General features: G+C 50.6%; 1 protein-coding gene and 1 long non-coding RNA gene across 13 annotated transcripts in view; both read left to right on the plus strand.

Annotated features, from left to right (window-relative positions):
• Positions 1-22,198, plus strand: part of LOC118363913 (catenin alpha-1) — a 263,089-nt gene that overhangs the window by 202,239 nt on the left and 38,652 nt on the right. The window contains exons 15-16 of the mRNA XM_052487347.1: positions 31-141; positions 6,410-6,591. Coding sequence (XP_052343307.1) covers positions 31-141; positions 6,410-6,591 — 293 coding nt within the window. The remainder of the gene's footprint in view (positions 1-30; positions 142-6,409; positions 6,592-22,198) is intronic.
• LOC127913838 (uncharacterized) lies at positions 12,976-14,520 on the plus strand. Of its 12 annotated transcripts, none has more exons than XR_008086910.1 (5): positions 12,976-13,550; positions 13,783-13,850; positions 13,936-14,151; positions 14,189-14,262; positions 14,337-14,513. It is a non-coding gene; the product is annotated as an uncharacterized LOC127913838 (long non-coding RNA). The 12 variants fall into 12 exon arrangements; XR_008086911.1 differs by having other exon boundaries at positions 12,976-13,198; positions 13,261-13,550; positions 14,189-14,513; XR_008086914.1 differs by having other exon boundaries at positions 13,005-13,062; positions 13,261-13,550; positions 14,189-14,513.

Consider the following 22,198-nt stretch of genomic DNA (forward strand, 5'->3'; position numbering starts at 1 on the left):
TCTCTCCCCCCTCTCTCTCCTCTCCTGTAGACTCCTGAAGAGTTGGATGATTCTGACTTTGAGACGGAGGACTTTGATGTTCGCAGCAGGACCAGCGTTCAGACAGAAGATGACCAGCTTATCGCAGGCCAGAGCGCCAGGGTGAGTCCACACACACACACACACACACACTGCTCTCTTCTGCCACCCCCTCTAAAGGCCGTCTCAGTGGGTAATACACCTTGTTCACGCCAAGACTCCCTTGACCCCCTCACACATACTAGCTAGACTCTCCATTCAGAAAGACATGGTTACCCAGACTCCCCCTCTCACATACTAGCTAGACTCTCCATTCAGACAGACATGGTTACAAAGACTCCCTTGAACCCCTCACAAATGCTCTGGACTTTTCATTCAGACAGACATGGTTATCTAGACTCCCCCCTCTCACACACTAGATGCCAGGCCAGATCTGACAACATGTAAGGCCAAGGGGGAGGGAGTGAATCGAGACTGTGATAGTCTGGATTCCCATTCAGACAGACACTGATGTTCTGATATTTAATGAGCTCCTGTTACCTCACTGGCTCACACAGTATAATCACCCAGTATAAGTATCCATAACATTTACAGGAAGGTCTCTTCAATATCCTTCGTTTACTGCCTTGACTCACTATGTAAACTCCCATAACATTTTCAGGAAGGGAATCATTACTTGAGTAGGAAACGGTAGTTTAAATCTGGGCCTCAAGTGTTTCTGTGTTACGGTGTAGTAGCCACTTGAAAGCCCAATGTCCAGGTTACTGGTTTAGGTCCAATCTGTTTAACATGGAACTCATAACATATAAACCAGAGTTATTCAATCAGAATATTAGCTAGTGACTAGGCCGTCTAGCCAATTCAACTGGATTAGTTAATGAATTGTGTATTTAGTTTGGTGCAGCGCGAATGCTACGACAAATCACTGTTGACATCGGTGGTTCCAAATGGCCAAAAGTTGTACACTATCTACTATATACAGAACATTCGGAAAGTATTCAGACCCCTTCCCCTTTTCCACATTTTGTTACGTTACAGCCTTGTTCTGAAATTGATTAAATAATAGTTTTTCCCTCATCAATCTAAACACAATACCCTATAATGACAATGCAAAAAAATAAAAACATTTTGCCAAAAGAAAAATGACCTTTTTTTGACATAAGTATTCAGAACCCTTTGTTATGAGACTCAATTGAGCTCACCTGCATCCTGTTTCCATTGATCATTCTTGAGATGTTTCTACAACTTGATTGGAGTCCACCTGTGGTAACCATCTCTGCAGCACTCAACCAATCAGGCCTTTATGGTAGAGTGGCCAGACTGAAGCCACTCCTCAGTAAAAGGCACATGACAGCCCGCTTGGAGTTTGCCAAAAGACACCTAAAGGACTCTCAGACCATGAGAAACAAGATTCTCTGGTCTGATGAAACCAAGATTGAACTATTTGGCCTGAATGCCAAGGGTTACGTCTGGAGGAAACCTGGCACATTTACATTTACATTTAAGTCATTTAGCAGACGCTCTTATCCAGAGCGACTTACAAATTGGTGCATACACCTTATGACATCCAGTGGAACAGCCACTTGCATCTAAATCTTTTTTTTTTTGGGGGAGAAGGATTACTTACCCTTACTTACCCTATCCTAGGTATTCCTTGAAGAGGTGGGGTTTCAGGTGTCTCCGGAAGGTGGTGATTGACTCCGCTGTCCTGGCGTCTTGAGGGAGTTTGTTCCACCATTGGGGGCCAGAGCAGCGAACAGTTTTGACTGGGCTGAGTGGGAACTGTACTTCCTCAGTGGTAGGGAGGCGAGCAGGCCAGAGGTGGATGAACGCAGTGCCCTTGTTTGGGTGTAGGGCCTGATCAGAGCCTGGAGGTACTGAGGTGCCGTTCCCCTCACAGCTCCGTAGGCTAGCACCATGGTCTTGTAGCGGATGCGAGCTTCAACTGGAAGCCAGTGGAGAGAGCGGAGGAGCGGGGTGACGTGAGAGAACTTGGGAAGGTTGAACACCAGACGGGCTGCGGCGTTCTGGATGAGTTGTAGGGGTTTAATGGCACAGGCAGGGAGCCCAGCCAACAGCGAGTTGCAGTAATCAAGACGGGAGATGACAAGTGCCTGGATTAGGACCTGCGCCGCTTCCTGTGTGAGGCAGGGTCGTACTCTGCGGATGTTGTAGAGCATGAACCTACAGGAACGGGACACCGCCTTGATGTTAGTTGAGAACGTCAGGGTGTTGTCCAGGATCACGCCAAGGTTCTTAGCGCTCTGGGAGGAGGACACAATGGAGTTGTCAACCGTGATGGCGAGATCATGGAACGGGCAGTCCTTCCCGGGAGGAAGAGGAGCTCCGTCTTGCTGAGGTTCAGCTTGAGGTGGTGATCCGTCATCCACACTGATATGTCTGCCAGACATGCAGAGATGCGATTCGCCACCTGGTCATCAGAAGGGGGAAAGGAGAAGATTAATTGTGTGTCGTCTGCATAGCAATGATAGGAGAGACCATGTGAGGTTATGACAGAGCCAAGTGACTTGGTGTATAGCGAGAATAAGAGAGGGCCTAGAACAGAGCCCTGGGGGACACCAGTGGTGAGAGCGCGTGGTGAGGAGACAGATTCTCGCCACGCCACCTGGTAGGAGCGACCTGTCAGGTAGGACGCAATCCAAGCGTGGGCCGCGCCGGAGATGCCCAACTCGGAGAGGGTGGAGAGGAGGATCTGATGGTTCACAGTATCGAAGGCAGCCGATAGGTCTAGAAGGATGAGAGCAGAAGAGAGAGAGTTGGCTTTAGCAGTGCGGAGCGCCTCCGTGATACAGAGAAGAGCAGTCTCAGTTGAATGACTAGTCTTGAAACCTGACTGATTTGGATCAAGAAGGTCATTCTGAGAGAGATAGCGGTAGAGCTGGCCAAGGACGGCACGCTCAAGAGTTTTGGAGAGAAAAGAGAGAAGGGATACTGGTCTGTAGTTGTTGACATCGGAGGGATCGAGTGTAGGTTTTTTCAGAAGGGGTGCAACTCTCGCTCTCTTGAAGACGGGAGGGACGTAGCCAGCGGTCAGGGATGAGTTGATGAGCGAGGTGAAGTAAGGGAGAAGGTCTCCGGAAATGGTCTGGAGAAGAGAGGAGGGGATAGGGTCAAGCGGGCAGGTTGTTGGGCGGCCGGCCGTCACAAGACGCGAGATTTCATCTGGAGAGAGAGGGGAGAAAGAGGTCAGAGCATAGGGTAGGGCAGTGTGAGCAGAACCAGCGGTGTCGTTTGACTTAGCAAACGAGGATCGGATGTCGTCGACCTTCTTTTCAAAATGGTTGACGAAGTCATCTGCAGAGAGGGAGGGGAGGGGGGGGATTCAGGAGGGAGGAGAAGGTGGCAAAGAGCTTCCTAGGGTTAGAGGCAGATGCTTGGAATTTAGAATGGTAGAAAGTGGCTTTAGCAGCAGAGACAGAGGAGGAAAATGTAGAGAGGAGGGAGTGAAAGGATGCCAGGTCCGCAGGGAGGCGAGTTTTCCTCCATTTCCGCTCGGCTGCCCGTCTTACTACGGTGAAGCATGGTGGTGGCAGCATCATGCTGTGGGGATGTTTTTCAGTGTCAGGGACTGGGAGACTAGTCAGGATCGAGGTAAAGATGAATGGAGCACCAGAGATCCTTGATGAAAACCTGCTCCAGAGCGCTCAGGACCTCAGACCGGAGTGAAGTTTCACCTTCCAACAGGACAACGACCCTAAGCACACAGCCAAGACAACGCAGGAGTGGCTTCGGGACAAGTCTCTGAATGTCCTTGAGTGGCCCAGCCAGAGCCCTGAATTGAACCCGATCAGACATCTGAGGATACCTGAAAATAGCCGTGCAGTGACGCTCCCCATCCAACCTGACAGAGCTTGAGAGGATCTGCAGAGAAGAATGGGAGAAACTCTCCAAATACAGGTGTGCCAAGCTTGTAGTGTCATACCCAAGAAGACTCAATGCTGTAATCACTGCCAAAGGTGCTTCAACAAAGTACTGAGTAAAGGGTCTGAATACTAAATGTATTACATAGTTTCCACAGTGTGTGTGTCTGAGAGAGGGTTCCATTTTGGAATGCCCGCACCAATTGTGTTCCATTTTGGAATGCCCGCACCAGTTGGGTTCCATTTTGGAATCAGTCATGTTAGAGGAGTAACCATCACTAGCTTGGATACCTTTCTCTATTATATTAGAGTTGTGTAATGCTTCCAGCCTGGCTAGTGACGGCATTCATGATATTATGATTTCTTTAACAATGTATTGTAAATGCTGTAGATGTCATGATGTTCTTCTCTCCATGTTTGTATTATCTATACTCTGTCCTGTTTCTCAAATCGGATCCTATTTCTTCTATATTGCGCTAACCATAGGGCTCTGGTCAAAAGTAGTGCACTTCATAGGGAATAAATAGGGTGCCGTTTGGGACACTACCCTGTTCTGAGCTGTGTTGGAGGGAAATGAAGAGCGCTCCAGTTTAATACGGTTCACAACCTCAACCACTGCCCTACCACCCACAAAGTACACACACACACACGCAGAGAGGAGGCCTACAGACTACACACACTCACGCAGAGAGGAGAACTACAGACTACACACACTCACGCAGAGAGGAGGCCTACAGACTACACACACTCACGCAGAGAGGAGACCTACAGACTACACACACTCACGCAGAGAGGAGACCTACAGACTACACACACTCACGCAGAGAGGAGACCTACAGACTACACACACTCACGCAGAGAGGAGACCTACAGACTACACACACTCACGCAGAGAGGAGACCTACAGACTACACACACTCACGCAGAGAGGAGACCTACAGACTACACACACTCACGCAGAGAGGAGACCTACAGACTACACACACTCACGCAGAGAGAAGGCCTACAGACTACACACACTCACGCAGAGAGGAGACCTACAGACTACACACACTCACGCAGAGAGGAGACCTACAGAGCACACCCACATCACCCGGAGAGGCGTCCTACAGAGCACACATCTTGCACAGACACGCTCTCTTTACATATTCTCCCTGTTGCCTTGGTAATGGTTGTATTAATATATCCAGTCATTGGCCAAATGAGGGGGCTACGTTGGTGAGAGATATGTTAGTCGGTGTGGAAGCACGGCGTGACCTCATTAGCCCTCTTGTTATGCATCGGTAATGCAGACCGTTCTGATTTCCCGACTGAACTACGATCTATTCTATTGTGTTTTCTATCAGGTCTTCCTGTTTAGCGGCTAGGGTTCTCTACAAAGTTTTTTTTTTTTTTTTTTTTTGGAGCTAACCTTAAGAGGCGTCTTCGGTTGATCCTCAACCTTAAAGAACAGAAAACAAGGAAATTCATTCATGAGCATTGGGACTTGACCAGAAAAGCCCTACTTATATCAACTTAAAGGAATGGTGATTTTTGATGTGTTTTCTGACAGTGTTTTCTCCTCCAAGCTAAAGCGACGGCGTTAGGTCTTGGGAGCCTAATGCGAGTCGTCCAGGTCTCTTTTTAGGGTAAATGTCATGAGTTCAGAGGCTCGTATATGTACAGTTGAAGTCTACATACATCAAGTATACATACACCTTAGCCAAATACACTTTAAACTCAGTTTTTACACAATTCTTGACATTTAATCTTAGTACACATGTTGAAAGTCACTGAGCTCTTCAGTAAGGCCATTGTACTGCCAATGTTTGTCTATGGAGATCGCATGGCTGTGTGCTTGATTTTTTATACACCTGTCAGCAATACATACATCAAGTTTACATACATCTGAGCCAAATACACTTAAACTCAGTTTTTCCACAATTCTTGACATTTAATCTTAGTACAAATTCCCTGTCTTAGGTCAGTTAGGATCACCACTTTATTTTAAGAATGTGGAATGTCAGAGTAATAGTAGAGAGAATGATTTATTTCAGCTTTTGATTCTTTCATCACATTCCCAGTGGGTCAGAAGTTTACATTCACTCAATTAGTATTTGGTAGCAGTGCCTTTTAAATGGTTTAACTTGGGTCAAACATTTCAGGTAGCCTTCCACAAGCTTCCCACAATAAGTTGGGTGAATTTTGGCCCATTCCTCCTGATAGAGCTGGTGTAACTGAGTAATAGTGACCAATAGAACCTCATTGTGCTGTTCTATAACTCTCTCCTCTACCAGACTATAATGCCTCGTTGTGCTGTTCTATAGCTCTCTCCTCTACCAGGCTATAATGCCTCGGTGTGCTGTTGTAACTCTCTTCTCCTCTACCAGGCTATAATGCCTCGGTGTGCTGTTGTAACTCTCTCCTCCTCTACCAGGCTATAACAGCTCAGTGTGCTGTTGTAACTCTCTCCTCCTCTACCAGGCTATAACAGCTCAGTGTACTGTTGTAACTCTCTCCTCCTCTACCAGGCTATCATGGCCCAGCTGCCCCAGGAGCAGAAGGCTAAGATCGCTGAGCAGGTGGCCAGTTTCCAGGAGGAGAAGAGCAAGCTGGACGCCGAGGTGTCCAAGTGGGACGACTCCGGCAACGACATCATCGTCCTGGCCAAACAGATGTGTATGATCATGATGGAGATGACGGACTTCACCAGGTATGGAGGGGGCACGGGGCAGAGGGGTGGGTGGGTGGAGGGAGGGAGCAGAGGGGTGGGTGGAGGGAGGGAGCAGAGGGGTGGGTGGAGGGAGGGAGCAGAGGGGTGGGTGGAGGGAGGGAGCAGAGGGGTGGGTGGGTGGAGGGAGGGAGCAGAGGGGTGGGTGGAGGGAGGGAGGGAGGGGGCAGAGGGGTGGGTGGAGGGAGGGAGCAGAGGGGTGGGTGGGTGGAGGGAGGGGGCAGAGGGGTGGGTGTGTTGAGGGGGACGGGCAGAGGGGTGGGTGTGTTGAGGGGGACGGGCAGAGGGGTGGGTGGAGGGAGGGAGCAGAGGGGTGGGTGGGTGGGTGGAGGGAGGGAGCAGAGGGGTGGGTGGAGGGAGGGAGCAGAGGGGTGGGTGGGTGGGTGGGTGGAGGGGGCAGAGGGGTGGGTGTGTTGAGGGGGGACGGGCAGAGGGGGTAGTAGTTAAAATACACTATCTAGTCCTCTGCCTATATCCTAATCTGACTTTGGTGCAGGTCATGTTGTTCTTCACATTACCATCTCTGGTAGAGAGAGAGAGACACTATATCAAATACAATCGTATGTTTATTCGTCAGATGCACAGGATACAGAATATGTAATCGGTACAGTGAATTGTTTACTTGCATAGTGGAGTCTTTCGCTAGCTAAACAATTAACCATAATCCCAACTCTAATGCCTCGTTCAAAACAACTAGGAACTCAAACATAAAATAAAGAAATCTGACAGGGAAAAATTGAATTCAACTCTGTTAAACTCAGGAACTCGGGGGGTCGGCCCCTTTCTAGAGCTAACGTTTGCTATACACAGATCATACACGTAACGTTAGCAAGCCAGCCAGCTAACGTTAGTTAGCTAGCTAACAGTGGGCTTTTAAATGTATAATATCTTAAAATGTAGCTAGACTCTTTAACTGTATACATGGATGAATGTTTCTCCCGCTCTGTCATGGTTGCCATGGTTGCCCTTAGTTTGAAGATGTAATCCGGAGACGGGCGTTTTATACAACAGCCTTCTTTCAGTGTTCTCTTTTTGGACTCTCCGGATTTGGCAATAATCTCTCTGCTTCCACCGGGGCATTCCACTGCTTTCAAAACTGGGTCAACTTGTTCCTTGACAACGACACTGTTTCTTCCCCACCGTTGTAATCAGAAAACTACAATCTCTGGTTCAATTTTTTTTTTTTAAATATGTTTTTTTTTAAACCTAAATCAGTAATTGTCTGATTCATTATCAGTGTCGGAGAGAGTCAGCATGGCACAATCGTCCTGCAGAAAAGTTGTCCATCGCACCTTTGAGCTTTGTCCATAGCAGTTAACTGCAGTTGCGCAAGTTCTTCATTATCTTTCAAAAAAAGCTGCTGTAGATAGGATTATCCACACGTACTTAGCAGATCGTGTTTTTTAAAGAAGCATGCTACATGGCAGACCAATCTGAACCCCTCTCTCGGAATGTCCAGCCCACTCCGTTATCTCTGCCAATCACAGCTAGCGGGAAAGGTGCCTTGTCGGAATGTCTAGCCCACTCCGTTATCTCTGCCAATCACGGCTAACGGGAAAGGTGCCTTGTCGGAATGTCTAGCCCACTCCGTTATCTCTGCCAATCACGGCTAACGGGAAAGGTGCCTTGTCGGAATGTCTAGCCCACTCCGTTATCTCTGCCAATCACGGCTAACGGGAAAGGTGCCTTGTCGGAATGTCTAGCCCACTCCGTTATCTCTGCCAATCATTGCTAACGGGAAAGGTGCCTTGTAGGTTTCCGTGGCTAAAAACCTACTGGGCTCGTTATTTCAACAATTGTATTCGTATTTACAGATGTTATACAAGTTTGTTATTAACCTCTTGCGCCGAGCCATCCCGGATCCGGTATCGTGACTACAGCCTCAAGCTCATTACCATAACGCAACGTTAACGATTTCTAAAAATCGCAAATGAAATGAAATAAATATGCCTGCTCTCAAGCTTAGCCTTTTCTTAACAACACTGTCATCTCAGATTTTCAAAATATGCTTTTGAACCATAGAAAATCAATCATTTGTGTAAGAGTGTTGATGGCTAGCTTAGCATTTAGCGTTAGCATTTAGCGTAGCATTTAGCGTAGCATTTAGCACGCAACATATTCACAAAAACCAGCAAAGGAGTCAAATAAAATAATTTACCTTTGAAGAACTTCAGATGTTTCAATGAGGAGACTCTCAGTTACATAGCAAGAAGTCCAGTTTTTCCTGAAAGATTCTTTGTGTAGGACAAATCGCTCCGTTTTGTTACTACACATTTGGCTACCGAAACGAACCGAAAATTCAGTCACCTAAACGTCAAACTTTTTTCCGAATTAACTCCATAATATCGAGCGAAACATGGCAAACGTTGTTTGAATCAATCCTCAAGGTGTTTTGTCAAATATCTGCCCCCCCAAAAAGTATTTTTTATAAAAAGTAAAATGTTGAAATGGCTCTGCTGTGAAGTAGTGACGGGCGGCATAAGCCTAGTTCCCTGAAACGGGTCGCATTAGGAAGATCTCTGTCTGGACTGGGGAGGCCAGCAGCTGTCCTCTAGTAAATGTGACACACAGACAAGATCGTAGGCTCTATGGCACATCACCTGAGTGCCCTGGCCGGCCATCTGCTCAGTAAAACGTGTGTGTCAGGAGGGGTGTGTGTGTGTGTGGTCTTTTGCCTGCAAGTATAGAGGTGTGTGTGTGTGTGTGTGTGTGTGTGTGTGTGGGTGGGTCGTCCACTTTGTATTTTAAAGTGAATCCGTCAGGAGACATTGTGCCTGGAGATAATGACAGAGCAAATCTCTCTGCCTGCCTGTCTCTCAAATGTCAACTTTTTAAAGGAGTTTCTCCAGTCAGATCTAACACTGCAGTCACCCTGTAAGCACCAGTCTTGAAGACAGAGTTTACTCCACAAGCCAAGGCATTGTCCTTAGCTAAACAGCATGAACACTGAACATGAAGTTTCGTGAGACACCGAAAGGAGTATAAGTCCACTTAGACTGCCTTCCTCTGCCCAAGCCCAGCCTTCCTCTGCCCAAGCCCAGCCTTCCTCTGCCCAAGCCCAGCCTTCCTCTGCCCAAGCCCAGCCTTCCTCCGCTCAAGCCCAGCCTTCCTCCGCCCAAGCCCAGCCTTCCTCCGCCAAGCCCAGCCTTCCTCCGCTCAAGCCCAGCCTTCCTCCGCTCAAGCCCAGCCTTCCTCCGCCCAAGCCCAGCCTTCCTCCGCCCAAGCCCAGCCTTCCTCCGCCCAAGCCCAGCCTTCCTCCGCCCAAGCCCAGCCTTCCTCCGCCCAAGCCCAGCCTTCCTCCGCCCAAGCCCAGCCTTCCTCCGCCCAAGCCCAGCCTTCCTCCGCCCCAGCCTTCCCCACCCCAGCCTTCCTCCGCCCCAGCCTTCCTCCGCCCAAGCCCAGCCTTCCTCCGCCCAAGCCCAGCCTTCCTCCGCCCAAGCCCAGCCTTCCTCCGCCCAAGCCCAGCCTTCCTCCGCCCAAGCCCAGCCTTCCTCCGCCCAAGCCCAGCCTTCCTCTGCCCAAGCCCAGCCTTCCCTTCCCCAGTTAGTGACAGACCTCCAGCCCTCTTCCTCCAAGCCCAGCCTTCCCCGCCCAGTTAGCCCAGCCTTCCTCCGCCCAAGCCCAGCCTTCCTCCCCCAAGCCCAGCCTTCCTCCAAGCCCTCTTCCTCCAAGCCCAGCCTTCCCCGTTAGTGACAGACCTCCACTCTCTTCCTCCAACCAGCCTTCCTCAAACCATCCAGCCTTTCCGCCCAAGCCCAGTTCCTGACAGCCCAGCCTTCCTCCAAGCCCAGCCTTCCTCCTCCATCCAGCCTTCCCCAGCCCAGTGAGCCCAGACCTCCACCCTCTTCCTCCAACCAGCCTTCCGCCCCAAGCCCAGCCATCAGCCCAGCCTTCCTCCGCCCAAGCCCAGTTAGTGTCAGCCCAGCCTCCCTCTCTTCCTCCAACCAGCCTCCTAGCCCATCCAGCCTTCCTTCAAGCCCAGTTCCTCCGCCCAAGCCCAGCCTTCCTCCGCCCAAGCCCAGCCTTCTCCGCCCAAGCCCAGCCTTCCGACCCAGCCCAGCCTTCCTTCCCAAGCCCAGCCTTCCTCCGTCAGACCTCCACCCTCTTCCTCCAACCAGCCTCCTCCGCCCAAGCCCACCATCCCAGCCTTCCCCAGTTCCTGTCAGACCTCCACAGCCTCTTCCTCCAACCAGCCTTCCCTTCCCAGTTCCTGAGCCCAGCCTTCCTCCACCCAGCCTTCCTCCGCCCAACCAGCCTTCCTCCGCCCAAACCAGCCATCCTCCGCCCAAGCCCAGTTAGTGACAGAGCCTCCTCCGCCCAAGCCCTCTTCCTCCAATCCAGCCTTCCTCCGCCCAAGCCCAGCCTTCCTGAGCCCAGACCTCCAGCCTTCCTCCTCCATCCAGCCAGTAGTGACAGTTTTTCTTAGACCTCCACTTCTCCTCCATCCAGCCCCCCAGTTCCTGACAGACCTCCACTTTCTTCCTCCATCCAGCCTTCCCCAGTTAGTGACAGACCTCCACCCTCTTCCTCCATCCAGCCTTCCCCAGTTAGTGCCCAAGCCCAGACCTCCACCCTCTTCCTCCAACCAGCCTTCCCCGCCCCCCAGTTAGTGTCAGACCTCCACTCCGCCCAAGCCCTCTTCCTCCAACCAGCCTTACAAACCATCCAGCCTTCCTCCGCCCCCCAGTTAGTGACAGACCTCTACCCAGCCTTCCTCCAACCAGCCTTACAAACCATCCAGTCTCCCCCAGCCCAGTCCTCCTCCAAGCCCAGCCTCCTCCGCCCAGCCCAGCCTTCCTCCGCCCAACCAGCCTCCTCCGCCCAAGCCCAGCCTTCCAAACCATCCAGCCTTCCCAAGCCCAGTTCCTGACAGACCTCCCATCTCTTCCTCCAACCAGCCTTACAAACCATCCAGCCTTCCCTTCCCCAGTTAGTGTCAGACCTCCACTCTCTTCCTCCAACCAGCCTTACAGACCATCCAGCCTTCCCTTCCCCAGTTAGTGTCAGACCTCCACTCTCTTCCTCCAACCAGCCTTACAAACCATCCAGCCTTCCCTTCCCCAGTTAGTGACAGACCTCCACTCTCTTCCTCCAACCAGCCTTCCCTTCCCCAGTTAGTGACAGACCTCCACTCTCTTCCTCCAACCAGCCTTACAAACCATCCAGCCTTCCCCAGTTAGTGACAGACCTCCACTCTCTTCCTCCATCCAGCCTTCCCTTCCCCAGTTAGTGACAGACCTCCACTCTCTTCCTCCAACCAGCCTTCCCTTCCCCAGTTAGTGTCAGACCTCCACTCTCTTCCTCCAACCAGCCTTACAAACCATCCAGCCTTCCCCAGTTAGTGACAGACCTCCACTCTCTTCCTCCATCCAGCCTTCCCCAGTTAGTGACAGACCTCCACTCTCTTCCTCCATCCAGCCTTCCCCGGTTAGCGACAGACCTCCACTCTCTTCCTCCATCCAGCCTTCCCCGGTTAGCGACAGACCTCCACTCTCTTCAGGTCAGGCTGATGAGCCAGCCTTTGATCAAATGCTTAGCATAGTCCAGCTTCAAACCTGCCACTTCTGATCCGCGTCCCCCTGAAGGATCCAAAACGGCAGGCAGCGGTTCCCCTCCCAGACCTATTGTTTTTCATGCTAATGTCATGCTAATGTCATGCTAATACATGCAAATGAAGCTGCCGCTCTCACGTCTCCTACCCTGCTACGCTAGCCCTGTCGTAAAATAAACAACATGCATATGTAGTTATTTAAAATACAACATGTATCTGTTCTGATAGAGATGTAAAGAAGTGGCATTAAAGGGTCTTCTTGAAGATGGGAGATTACATTTCAACTGTTAGGGTCTTGGCGCTGTCTCGTTCTCGTCTTCACAGTGGAGAAGCCCAATGGATTTAATTTCAACAAAAACCCACCAATAATGTTTTGTAGATATCTAAACAGGAGAATGTTTTGATTTCGCTGAGGAATTCTAGTCAGAATTAATCTACACCTCATAAATATGTAAATATTTCTCAGACTAGGAAAGTGGTTGGGGGTTATGGCTCTTACACCCATGTCACCATGGTAACCTGCAGCAGCAGGGGGTGGCAGAAAGAAGGAAGGTCAGCCAAGAACTAACTCAGTCCACACCCAATTGATTGGCCCTTAACCTTGTGTCCGGTCAGGCAAGCACCAGCAAGGTTAGATCAGTGAAGAGGAAATTGACTTGGGCTTTTCCACCTGTCTGTCATACTATCTCTCTCTACACCACCTGGTATTTGACTGACTTACTGCCTGGTGGTGCCACCCACTCTGCTCTCTACACCACCTGGTGTTTGACTGACTAGCCCAGTGTCTGAATATGGTGGTAGAGGTGACAACTAGCCCAGTGTCTGAATGTAGAGGTGACGACTAGCCCAGTGTCTGAATATGGTGGTAGAGGTGACGACTAGCCCAGTGTCTGAATGTAGAGGTGATGACTAGCCCAGTGTCTGAATATGGTGGTAGAGGTGACGACTAGCCCAGTGTCTGAATGTAGAGGTGATGACTAGCCCAGTGTCTGAATATGGTGGTAGAGGTGATGACTAGCCCAGTGTCTGAATGTGGAGGTGATGACTAGCCCAGTGTCTGAATATGGAGGTGATGACTAGCCCAGTGTCTGAATATGGAGGTGATGACTAGCCCAGTGTCTGAATATGGAGGTGATGACTAGCCCAGTGTCTGAATATGGTGGTAGAGGTGATGACTAGCCCAGTGTCTGAATATGGTGGTAGAGGTGATGACTAGCCCAGTGTCTGAATATGGTGGTAGAGGTGATGACTAGCCCAGTGTCTGAATATGGTGGTAGAGGTGATGACTAGCCCAGTGTCTGAATATGGTGGTAGAGGTGATGACTAGCCCAGTGTCTGAATATGGTGGTAGAGGTGATGACTAGCCCAGTGTCTGAATATGGTGGTAGAGGTGATGACTAGCCCAGTGTCTGGGAGGTGATGACTGGCCCAGTGTCTGAATATGGAGGTGGTCTGAATGTGGAGGTGATGACTGGCCCAGTGTCTGGAGGTGATGACTAGCCCAGTGTCTGAATATAGTAGAGATGACGACTGGCCCAGTGTCTGAATGTGGTGGTAGAGGTGAGGGTTAGCCCAGTGTCTGAATATGGTGGTAGAGGTGATGACTAGCCCAGTGTCTGGAGGTGATGACTAGCCCAGTGTCTGAATGTAGAGGTGATGACTAGCCCAGTGTCTGAATATGGTGGTAGAGGTGACGACTGGCCCAGTGTCTGAATATGGAGGTGATGACTAGCCCAGTGTCTGAGGTGATGATAGCCCAGTGTCTGAATATGGAGGTGATGACTAGCCCAGTGTCTGAATGTAGAGGTGATGACTAGCCCAGTGTCTGAATATGGTGGTAGAGGTGATGACTAGCCCAGTGTCTGAATATGGTGGTAGAGGTGATGACTAGCCCAGTGTCTGAATATGGTGGTAGAGGTGATGACTAGCCCAGTGTCTGAATATGGTGGTAGAGGTGATGACTAGCCCAGTGTCTGAATATGGTGGTAGAGGTGACGACTAGCCCAGTGTCTGAATATGGTGGTAGAGGTGATGACTAGCCCAGTGTCTGAATATGGTGGTAGAGGTGATGACTGGCCCAGTGTCTGAATATGGTGGTAGAGGTGACGACTGGCCCAGTGTCTGAATGTGGTGGTAGAGGTGACGACTGGCCCAGTGTCTGAATATGGTGGTAGAGGTGATGACTGGCCCAGTGTCTGAATATGGTGGTAGAGGTGATGACTGGCCCAGTGTCTGAATATGGTGGTAGAGGTGATGACTAGCCCAGTGTACCAGGGTGACACGTGGTGAAGCAATGAAAAACAACATTTAGATTCTGTTAGGATGGGGGAAGTCTGATAACCTCTCCTGGCATATTATGACCCCCTACCACTATGTTTAGTATCTCTGTTGTGAAATGAGACTAGCATGAACAGAGTTGGAGCGTAGGCCAGCCTTAAATTTGACTGTAGATCCCAACCACGTTGGTAGCACGTCTGCAGTGAAACGAGGCAAAGCTCAGCACTAGCAGTGTTGAGTTGGGGTTGACATTATCATCCCGATGCCTCCAGCCCCTCTAGTCTCTCAGGGCTCTCCTGTCCCTTGTGTGTCCCCCAGTGTCAGTCAGAGGGAGGGAGGGAGGGAAGGAGAGAGTGGTGTCCCCAGTCAGGGGAGGGAGGGGGGAGGGAGGGAGGGAGGGAGGGAAGGAGAGAGAGTGTTCCCAGTCAGGAGGGAGGGAGGGATAGGGAAGGAGAGAGAGTGTCCAGTCAGGAGGGAGGGAGGGAGGGCCCAGGAAGGAGCGTGATGCAGTCAGGAGGGAGGGAGGGAGGGAGGGAGGGAGGGAAGGAGAGGGCCTTGTGTATCCCCCAAGTCAGGAGGGAGGGAGGGAGGGAGGGAAGGAGAGAGAGTGTTCCCAGTCAGAGGGAGGGAGGGAGGGAGGGAGGGAGGGAGGGAGGGAGGGAGGGAGGGAGGGGAAGGAGAGAGTGTTCCCAGTCAGGAGGGAGGGAGGGAGGGAGGGAGGGAGGGAGGGAGGGAGGGAAGGAGAGAGTGGTGTCCCCAGTCAGGAGGGAGGGAGGGAGGGAGGGAGGGAAGGAGAGAGTGGTGTCCCCAGTCAAGAGGGAGGGATAGAGAGAGAGAGAGTGTCCACCAGCCCAGTCTGTAGCGTGATGCTTGGCTACATCCCACTGCCAGGGCCTTGTTTCACTCCCTTTATATCCCCCAACCCATTCCTCCATTCACATCACACAGGTAGGGAGGAGAGGAGGGATAGAGAGAGCAGGGGAAGGGAGTGGTAGAGGGATAGAGAGAGCAGAGAGGAAGGGAGTGGTAGAGGGATAGAGAGAGCAGGGGAAGGGAGTGGTAGAGGGATAGAGAGAGCAGAGGAAGGGAGTGGTAGAGGGATAGAGAGAGCAGAGGAAGGGAGTGGTAGAGGGATAGAGAGAGCAGAGGAAGGGAGTGGTAGAGGGATAGAGAGAGCAGAGGAAGGGAGTGGTAGAGGGATAGAGAGAGCAGGGGAAGGGAGTGGTAGAGGGATAGAGAGAGCAGGGGAAGGGAGTGGTAGAAGGATAGAGAGAGCAGGGGAAGGGAGTGGTAGAGGGATAGAGAGAGCAGAGGAAGGGAGTGGTAGAGGGATAGAGAGAGCAGAGGAAGGGAGTGGTAGAGGGATAGAGAGAGCAGAGGAAGGGAGTGGTAGAGGGATAGAGAGAGCAGGGGAAGGGAGTGGTAGAGGGATAGAGAGAGCAGAGGAAGGGAGTGGTAGAGGGATAGAGAGAGCAGGGGAAGGGAGTGGTAGAGGGATAGAGAGAGCAGAGGGATAGAGAGAGCAGGGGAAGGGAGTGGTAGAGGGATAGAGAGAGCAGAGGAAGGGAGTGGTAGAGGGATAGAGAGAGCAGAGGAAGGGAGTGGTAGAGGGATAGAGAGAGCAGAGGGATAGAGAGAGCAGGGGAAGGGAGTGGTAGAGGGATAGAGAGAGCAGAGGAAGGGAGTGGTAGAGGGATAGAGAGAGCAGAGGAAGGGAGTGGTAGAGGGATAGAGAGAGCAGGGAAGGAAGAGGGATAGAGAGAGCAGAGGGATAGAGAGAGCAGAGGAAGGGAGTGGTAGAGGGATAGAGAGAGCAGGGGAAGGGAGTGGTAGAGGGATAGAGAGAGCAGAGGAAGGGAGTGGTAGAGGGATAGAGAGAGCAGAGGAAGGGAGTGGTAGAGGGATAGAGAGAGCAGAGGAAGGGAGTGGTAGAGGGATAGGGAGGGAGGGTTAGAGAGAGCAGAGGAAGGGAGTGGTAGAGGGATAGAGAGAGCAGGGGAAGGGAGTGGTAGAGGGATAGAGAGAGCAGAGGAAGGGAGTGGTAGAGGGATAGAGAGAGCAGAGGAAGGGAGTGGTAGAGGGATAGAGAGAGCAGAGGAAGGGAGTGGTAGAGGGATAGAGAGAGCAGAGGAAGGGAGTGGTAGAGGGATAGAGAGAGCAGAGGGATAGAGATAGCAGAGGAAGGGAGTGGTAGGGGGATAGAGAGAGCAGAGGAAGGGAGTGGTAGAGGGATAGAGAGAGCAGGGGAAGGGAGTGGTAGAGGGATAGAGAGAGCAGAGGAAGGGAGTGGTAGAGGGATAGAGAGAGCAGAGGAAGGGAGTGGTAGAGGGATAGAGAGAGCAGAGGAAGGGAGTGGTAGAGGGATAGAGAGAGCAGAGGAAGGGAGTGGTAGAGGGATAGAGAGAGCAGGGGAAGGGAGTGGTAGAGGGATAGAGAGAGCAGGGGAAGGGAGTGGTAGAGGGATAGAGAGAGCAGAGGAAGGGAGTGGTAGAGGGATAGAGAGAGCAGAGGAAGGGAGTGGTAGAGGGATAGAGAGAGCAGAGGAAGGGAGTGGTAGAGGGATAGAGAGAGCAGGGGAAGGGAGTGGTAGAGGGATAGAGAGAGCAGAGGAAGGGAGTGGTAGAGGGATAGAGAGAGCAGAGGAAGGGAGTGGTAGAGGGATAGAGAGAGCAGAGGAAGGGAGTGGTAGAGGGATAGAGAGAGCAGAGGAAGGGAGTGGTAGAGGGATAGAGAGAGCAGAGGAAGGGAGTGGTAGAGGGATAGAGAGAGCAGAGGAAGGGAGTGGTAGAGGGATAGAGAGAGCAGAGGAAGGGAGTGGTAGAGGGATAGAGAGAGCAGAGGAAGGGAGTGGTAGAGGGATAGAGAGAGCAGAGGAAGGGAGTGGTAGAGGGATAGAGAGAGCAGGGGAAGGGAGTGGTAGAGGGATAGAGAGAGCAGAGGAAGGGAGTGGTAGAGGGATAGAGAGAGCAGAGGGATAGAGAGAGCAGAGGAAGGGAGTGGTAGAGGGATAGAGAGAGCAGAGGAAGGGAGTGGTAGAGGGATAGAGAGAGCAGAGGAAGGGAGTGGTAGAGGGATAGAGAGAGCAGAGGAAGGGAGTGGTAGAGGGATAGAGAGAGCAGAGGAAGGGAGTGGTAGAGGGATAGGGAGAGATTATGGGACCGCGAAGAGGAAGCGGGAGAGTTGGACGGGAAGGTTCGTAGCCTGGAGAGAGCAGCTTTGAATCCAGGTTGTGACTGGAGTCCCTGGCAGAGAGAGGACTGTGGAGCAGGCTGGGGCTGCCTAGCTGGGGCGACCTGTGTGTGTTTGTTGGGGTGACCTGTGTGTGTTTGTTGGGGGGAATGTTGCGGCAGCCTGTGTGTGTTAGGGGGTTGGTAGTGGGTTATGTCTAGGCCAGGGCTATTAGCTGAACACGACTGGCACTGCCCCCTATCTCACCCTGTCTGTCCCTCCTCCCTCCATCTCTCTGTCCACCCTTCTCTCTGTCCCGCCCTCTTTCCAGAATTGTATCAGACAGCAGAAGGGAGAAATGGGTGTTGTTGTTCACTGACCATCTGGATTGGCTCAGCCTGGTCACATGTCACATCGGCATCATGGAACCATATAAGTCCCTCCCTCACGTCTCACTCAGGCTTTCAGTCATGCCAGGTTTGGTCTGCAAGCTAAAGGTCACCAGTAGACAGGCCAAAAGTGAGGGATGAATTTAAATCCAGCTTTAAAACCTCTTCCATGTTTAGTGGACCTGCGGGGTTCTAGTACCGGTTCTGACTGACGTCTTTGCTTATAAATGGAAATGAATTGAATGGTATCCCTGACTCGCACAAACACCGGAGTATGTCTCTTGTGCCTTTGTGAACCAGGATGTGACATCTGACTCCACTTGAAGCTGGGATAATCCCTCCTACCATTTCATTCGCTCTTCTGACTGTCAATCAAGTCCTGGCCGAACCCTACATCACAACTGTGCCTGTAATCCTTAGATTAAACGCAGCAGGAGAGATTGGTTTCGTCACTGTAGCACATTCGGAGATCTATTTGTAGCCAATCTAAGATAATGAAAAACTTTCTGTTTGTCATAGACGGACATTATTAATATGAGATGAAAGTTCCTCACAGAGTTCAAGGAGCTTCGAGCTCTGAGACGTTCACAGCGATTGAGGCAGAGATAATATTTGCACGTGTTCTCTTATTATTTTATTTGTACTTTTATTTTTTTATTTAACCAGGCAAGTCGGTTAAGAACAAATTCTTATTTTCAATGACGGCCTAGGAACTGTGGGTTTAACTGCCTGTTCAGGGGCGGAACGACAGATTTGTACCTTGTCAGCTCGGGGGTTTGAACTTGCAACTTGCAACCTTCCAGTTACTAGACCAACGCTCTAACCACTAGGCTACCCTGCCACCTCTACACTCTAACCACTAGGCTACCCTACCACCTATACACTCTAACCACTAGGCTACCCTGCCACCTCTACACTCTAACCACTAGGCTACCTGCCACCTCTGCACTCTAACCACTAGGCTACCCTGCCACCTCTACACTCTAACCACTAGGCTACCCTGCCACCTCTACACTCTAACCACTAGGCTACCCTACCACCTATACACTCTAACCACTAGGCTACCCTGCCACCTCTACACTCTAACCACTAGGCTACCCTGCCACCTCTACACTCTAACCACTAGGCTACCTGCCACCTCTGCACTCTAACCACTAGACTACCCTGCCTCCTCTACACTCTAACCACTAGGCTACCTACCTCCCCTACACTCTAACCACTAGGCTACCCTGCCACCTCTACACTCTAACCACTAGACTACCCTGCCACCTCTACACTCTAACCACTAGGCTACCCTACCACCTATACACTCTAACCACTAGGCTACCTGCCACCTCTACACTCTAACCACTAGGCTACCTACCACCTCTACACTCTAACCACTAGGCTACCCTGCCACCTCTACACTCTAACCACTAGGCTACCCTGCCACCTCTACACTCTAACCACTAGGCTACCCTGCCGCTTCTACACTCTAACCACTAGGCTACCCTGCCACCTCTACACTCTAACCACTAGGCTACCCTGCCACCTCTACACTCTAACCACTAGGCTACCTGCCACCTCTACACTCTAACCACTAGGCTACCTACCACCTCTACACTCTAACCACTAGGCTACCCTGCCACCTCTACACTCTAACCACTAGGCTACCTGCCACCCCTACACTCTAACCACTAGGCTACCTGCCACCTCTACACTCTAACCACTAGGCTACCTGCCACCTCTACACTCTAACCACTAGGCTACCCTGCCGCCTCTACACTCTAACCACTAGGCTACCTGCCACCTCTACACTCTAACCACTAGGCTACCTGCCACCTCTACACTCTAACCACCTACTAACCAGGCTACCTACCACCTCTACACTCTAACCACTAGGCTACCTGCCTCCTCTACACTCTAACCACTAGGCTACCCTGCCACCTCTACACTCTAACCACTAGGCTACCTGCCACCTCTACACTCTAACCACTAGGCCACCCTGCCACCTCTACACTCTAACCACTAGACTACCTGCCTCCTCTACACTCTAACCACTAGGCTACCTACCTCCCCTACACTCTAACCACTAGGCTACCCTGCCACCTCTACACTCTAACCACTAGGCTACCCTACCACCTCTACACTCTAACCACAGGCTACCTGCCACCTCTACACTCTAACCACTAGGCTACCTCTACACTCTAACCACTAGGCTACCCTGCCACCTCTACACTCTAACCACTAGGCTACCTACCTCCTCTACAGTCTAACCACTAGGCTACCTGCCACCTCTACACTCTAACCACTAGGCTACCCTGCCACCTCTACACTCTAACCACTAGGCTACCCTGCCTCCTCTACACTCTAACCACTAGGCTACCCTGCCTCCTCTACACTCTAACCACTAGGCTACCCTGCCACCTCTACACTCTAACCACTAGGCTACCCTGCCACCTCTACACTCTAACCACTAGGCTACCCTGCCTCCTCTACACTCTAACCACTAGGCTACCCTGCCACCTCTACACTCTAACCACTAGGCTACCCTGCCACCTCTACACTCTAACCACTAGGCTACCCTGCCACCTCTACACTCTAACCACTAGGCTACCCTGACACTGACTATGTATTTTACCATTCTAAGGAAGGGGAAGTCTTATAGTGAGTTATTTCAGGCCTTTATTCATAGTTTACACGAATGAGAAATGCATCATATTAAATGTTTATCACAATTCTACTTTGAGCTTGTGTCCTCAAAGTAACTACACCTCAGACATGTAGAACCGTTTTTACTAGAAAGGTGAGATTTGTAGCTTTCTCTTGGAGTATGCAGCAGTACTAGTTGATTGCCCTTTCATGATAAATAATTACTTTGGAGGGATTACGTGGGTTAAGCCTGAACAGGATAAAGGTGTGGGAGAAATTTAAATCCTAATTAGTAGTGTACTACCAGACCAGAGCCCTTTATGACCAAAAGGCCTTTAGGGTACTATTTCCTATATAGTGTACTACCATATGACCAAAAGGCCTTTAGGGTACTATTTCCTATATAGTGCACGATATAGGGCAACTGGTTCCTTTGGGGATTTGAACAGAGATTAGGGTATTTTCTATTGGTCTGTGTAGACGGGGGAGGAGTGACCGGTGCTGTGGTGGCTTCTTAGGGGGTGAAGGTATAAAACACATGACCTCTAATGATCAAATCACTGGGGGGGACTGTGTGTGTGTGTGTGTGTACCATAACGCCCCGCCCCCCCAAATTATACAATACCATCTGTCAGAGAGGGAGAGAAACTCTATCCTTCAGAAACAGAGACTACATGATGAGAGGCTGTTGAATATTGGATGAGGCTGGATGGACTGTATCAGAGCTGTGTGTTTGTGGATCATTCGTTCCCAGGAGCAAAGGTCTGTTGAAGAGGTGTGTATGTCAGTGGAGGCTCCTCAGAGGAGGAAGGGGAGGACCATCCTCATTAAAATAGTGAAACATTAGTTATCCTTTTTAGATAAAATAATACTAAATATATTAATGTCACCAAATAATTAGTAAAAAAACACCCTGTTTTGTAATAAAGGTCAACAGTTACCTCCACAGCACTCTGTAGGTGTAGCCGGAGGACAGCTAGCTTCTGTCCTCCTCTGGGTACAATAACTTCAATACAAATCCCGAGGAGGCTCACCCCCTTATTTAATCTTTATTTAACCATTCGTATTTTCAATGACGGCCTAGGAACGGTGGGTTAACTGCCTCGTTCGGTGGCAGAACGACAAGATTTTTACCTTGTCAGCTCGGGGGATTCAATCTTGCAACCTTCCAGTTAAGTAGTCCAATGCTCTAACCACCTGATTACATTGCACGCCTGTTACGCGAATGCAGTAAGCCAAGGTAAGTTGCTAGCTAGCATTAAATGTATCTTATAAAAATCTAACTATCAATCAATCATAATCACTAGTTATAACTACACATGGTTGATATTACTAGTTCATCTAGCGTGTCCTGCGCTGCATATAATCAATGCGGTGCGTATCGTTTCTTAAAATCAATACACAGAAGTATATATTTTTAAACCTGCATATTTAGCTAAAAGAATTCCAGGTTAGCAGGCAATATTAACCAGGTGAAATGTCACTTCTCTTGCGTTTAATTGCACGCAGAGTCAGGATATATGCAACAGTTTGGGCCGCCTGGCTCATTGCGAACTAATTTGCCAGAATTGTA

Source organism: Oncorhynchus keta, chromosome 30 (assembly GCF_023373465.1).
Source record: "Oncorhynchus keta strain PuntledgeMale-10-30-2019 chromosome 30, Oket_V2, whole genome shotgun sequence".
Lineage (NCBI taxonomy): Eukaryota > Metazoa > Chordata > Actinopteri > Salmoniformes > Salmonidae > Oncorhynchus > Oncorhynchus keta.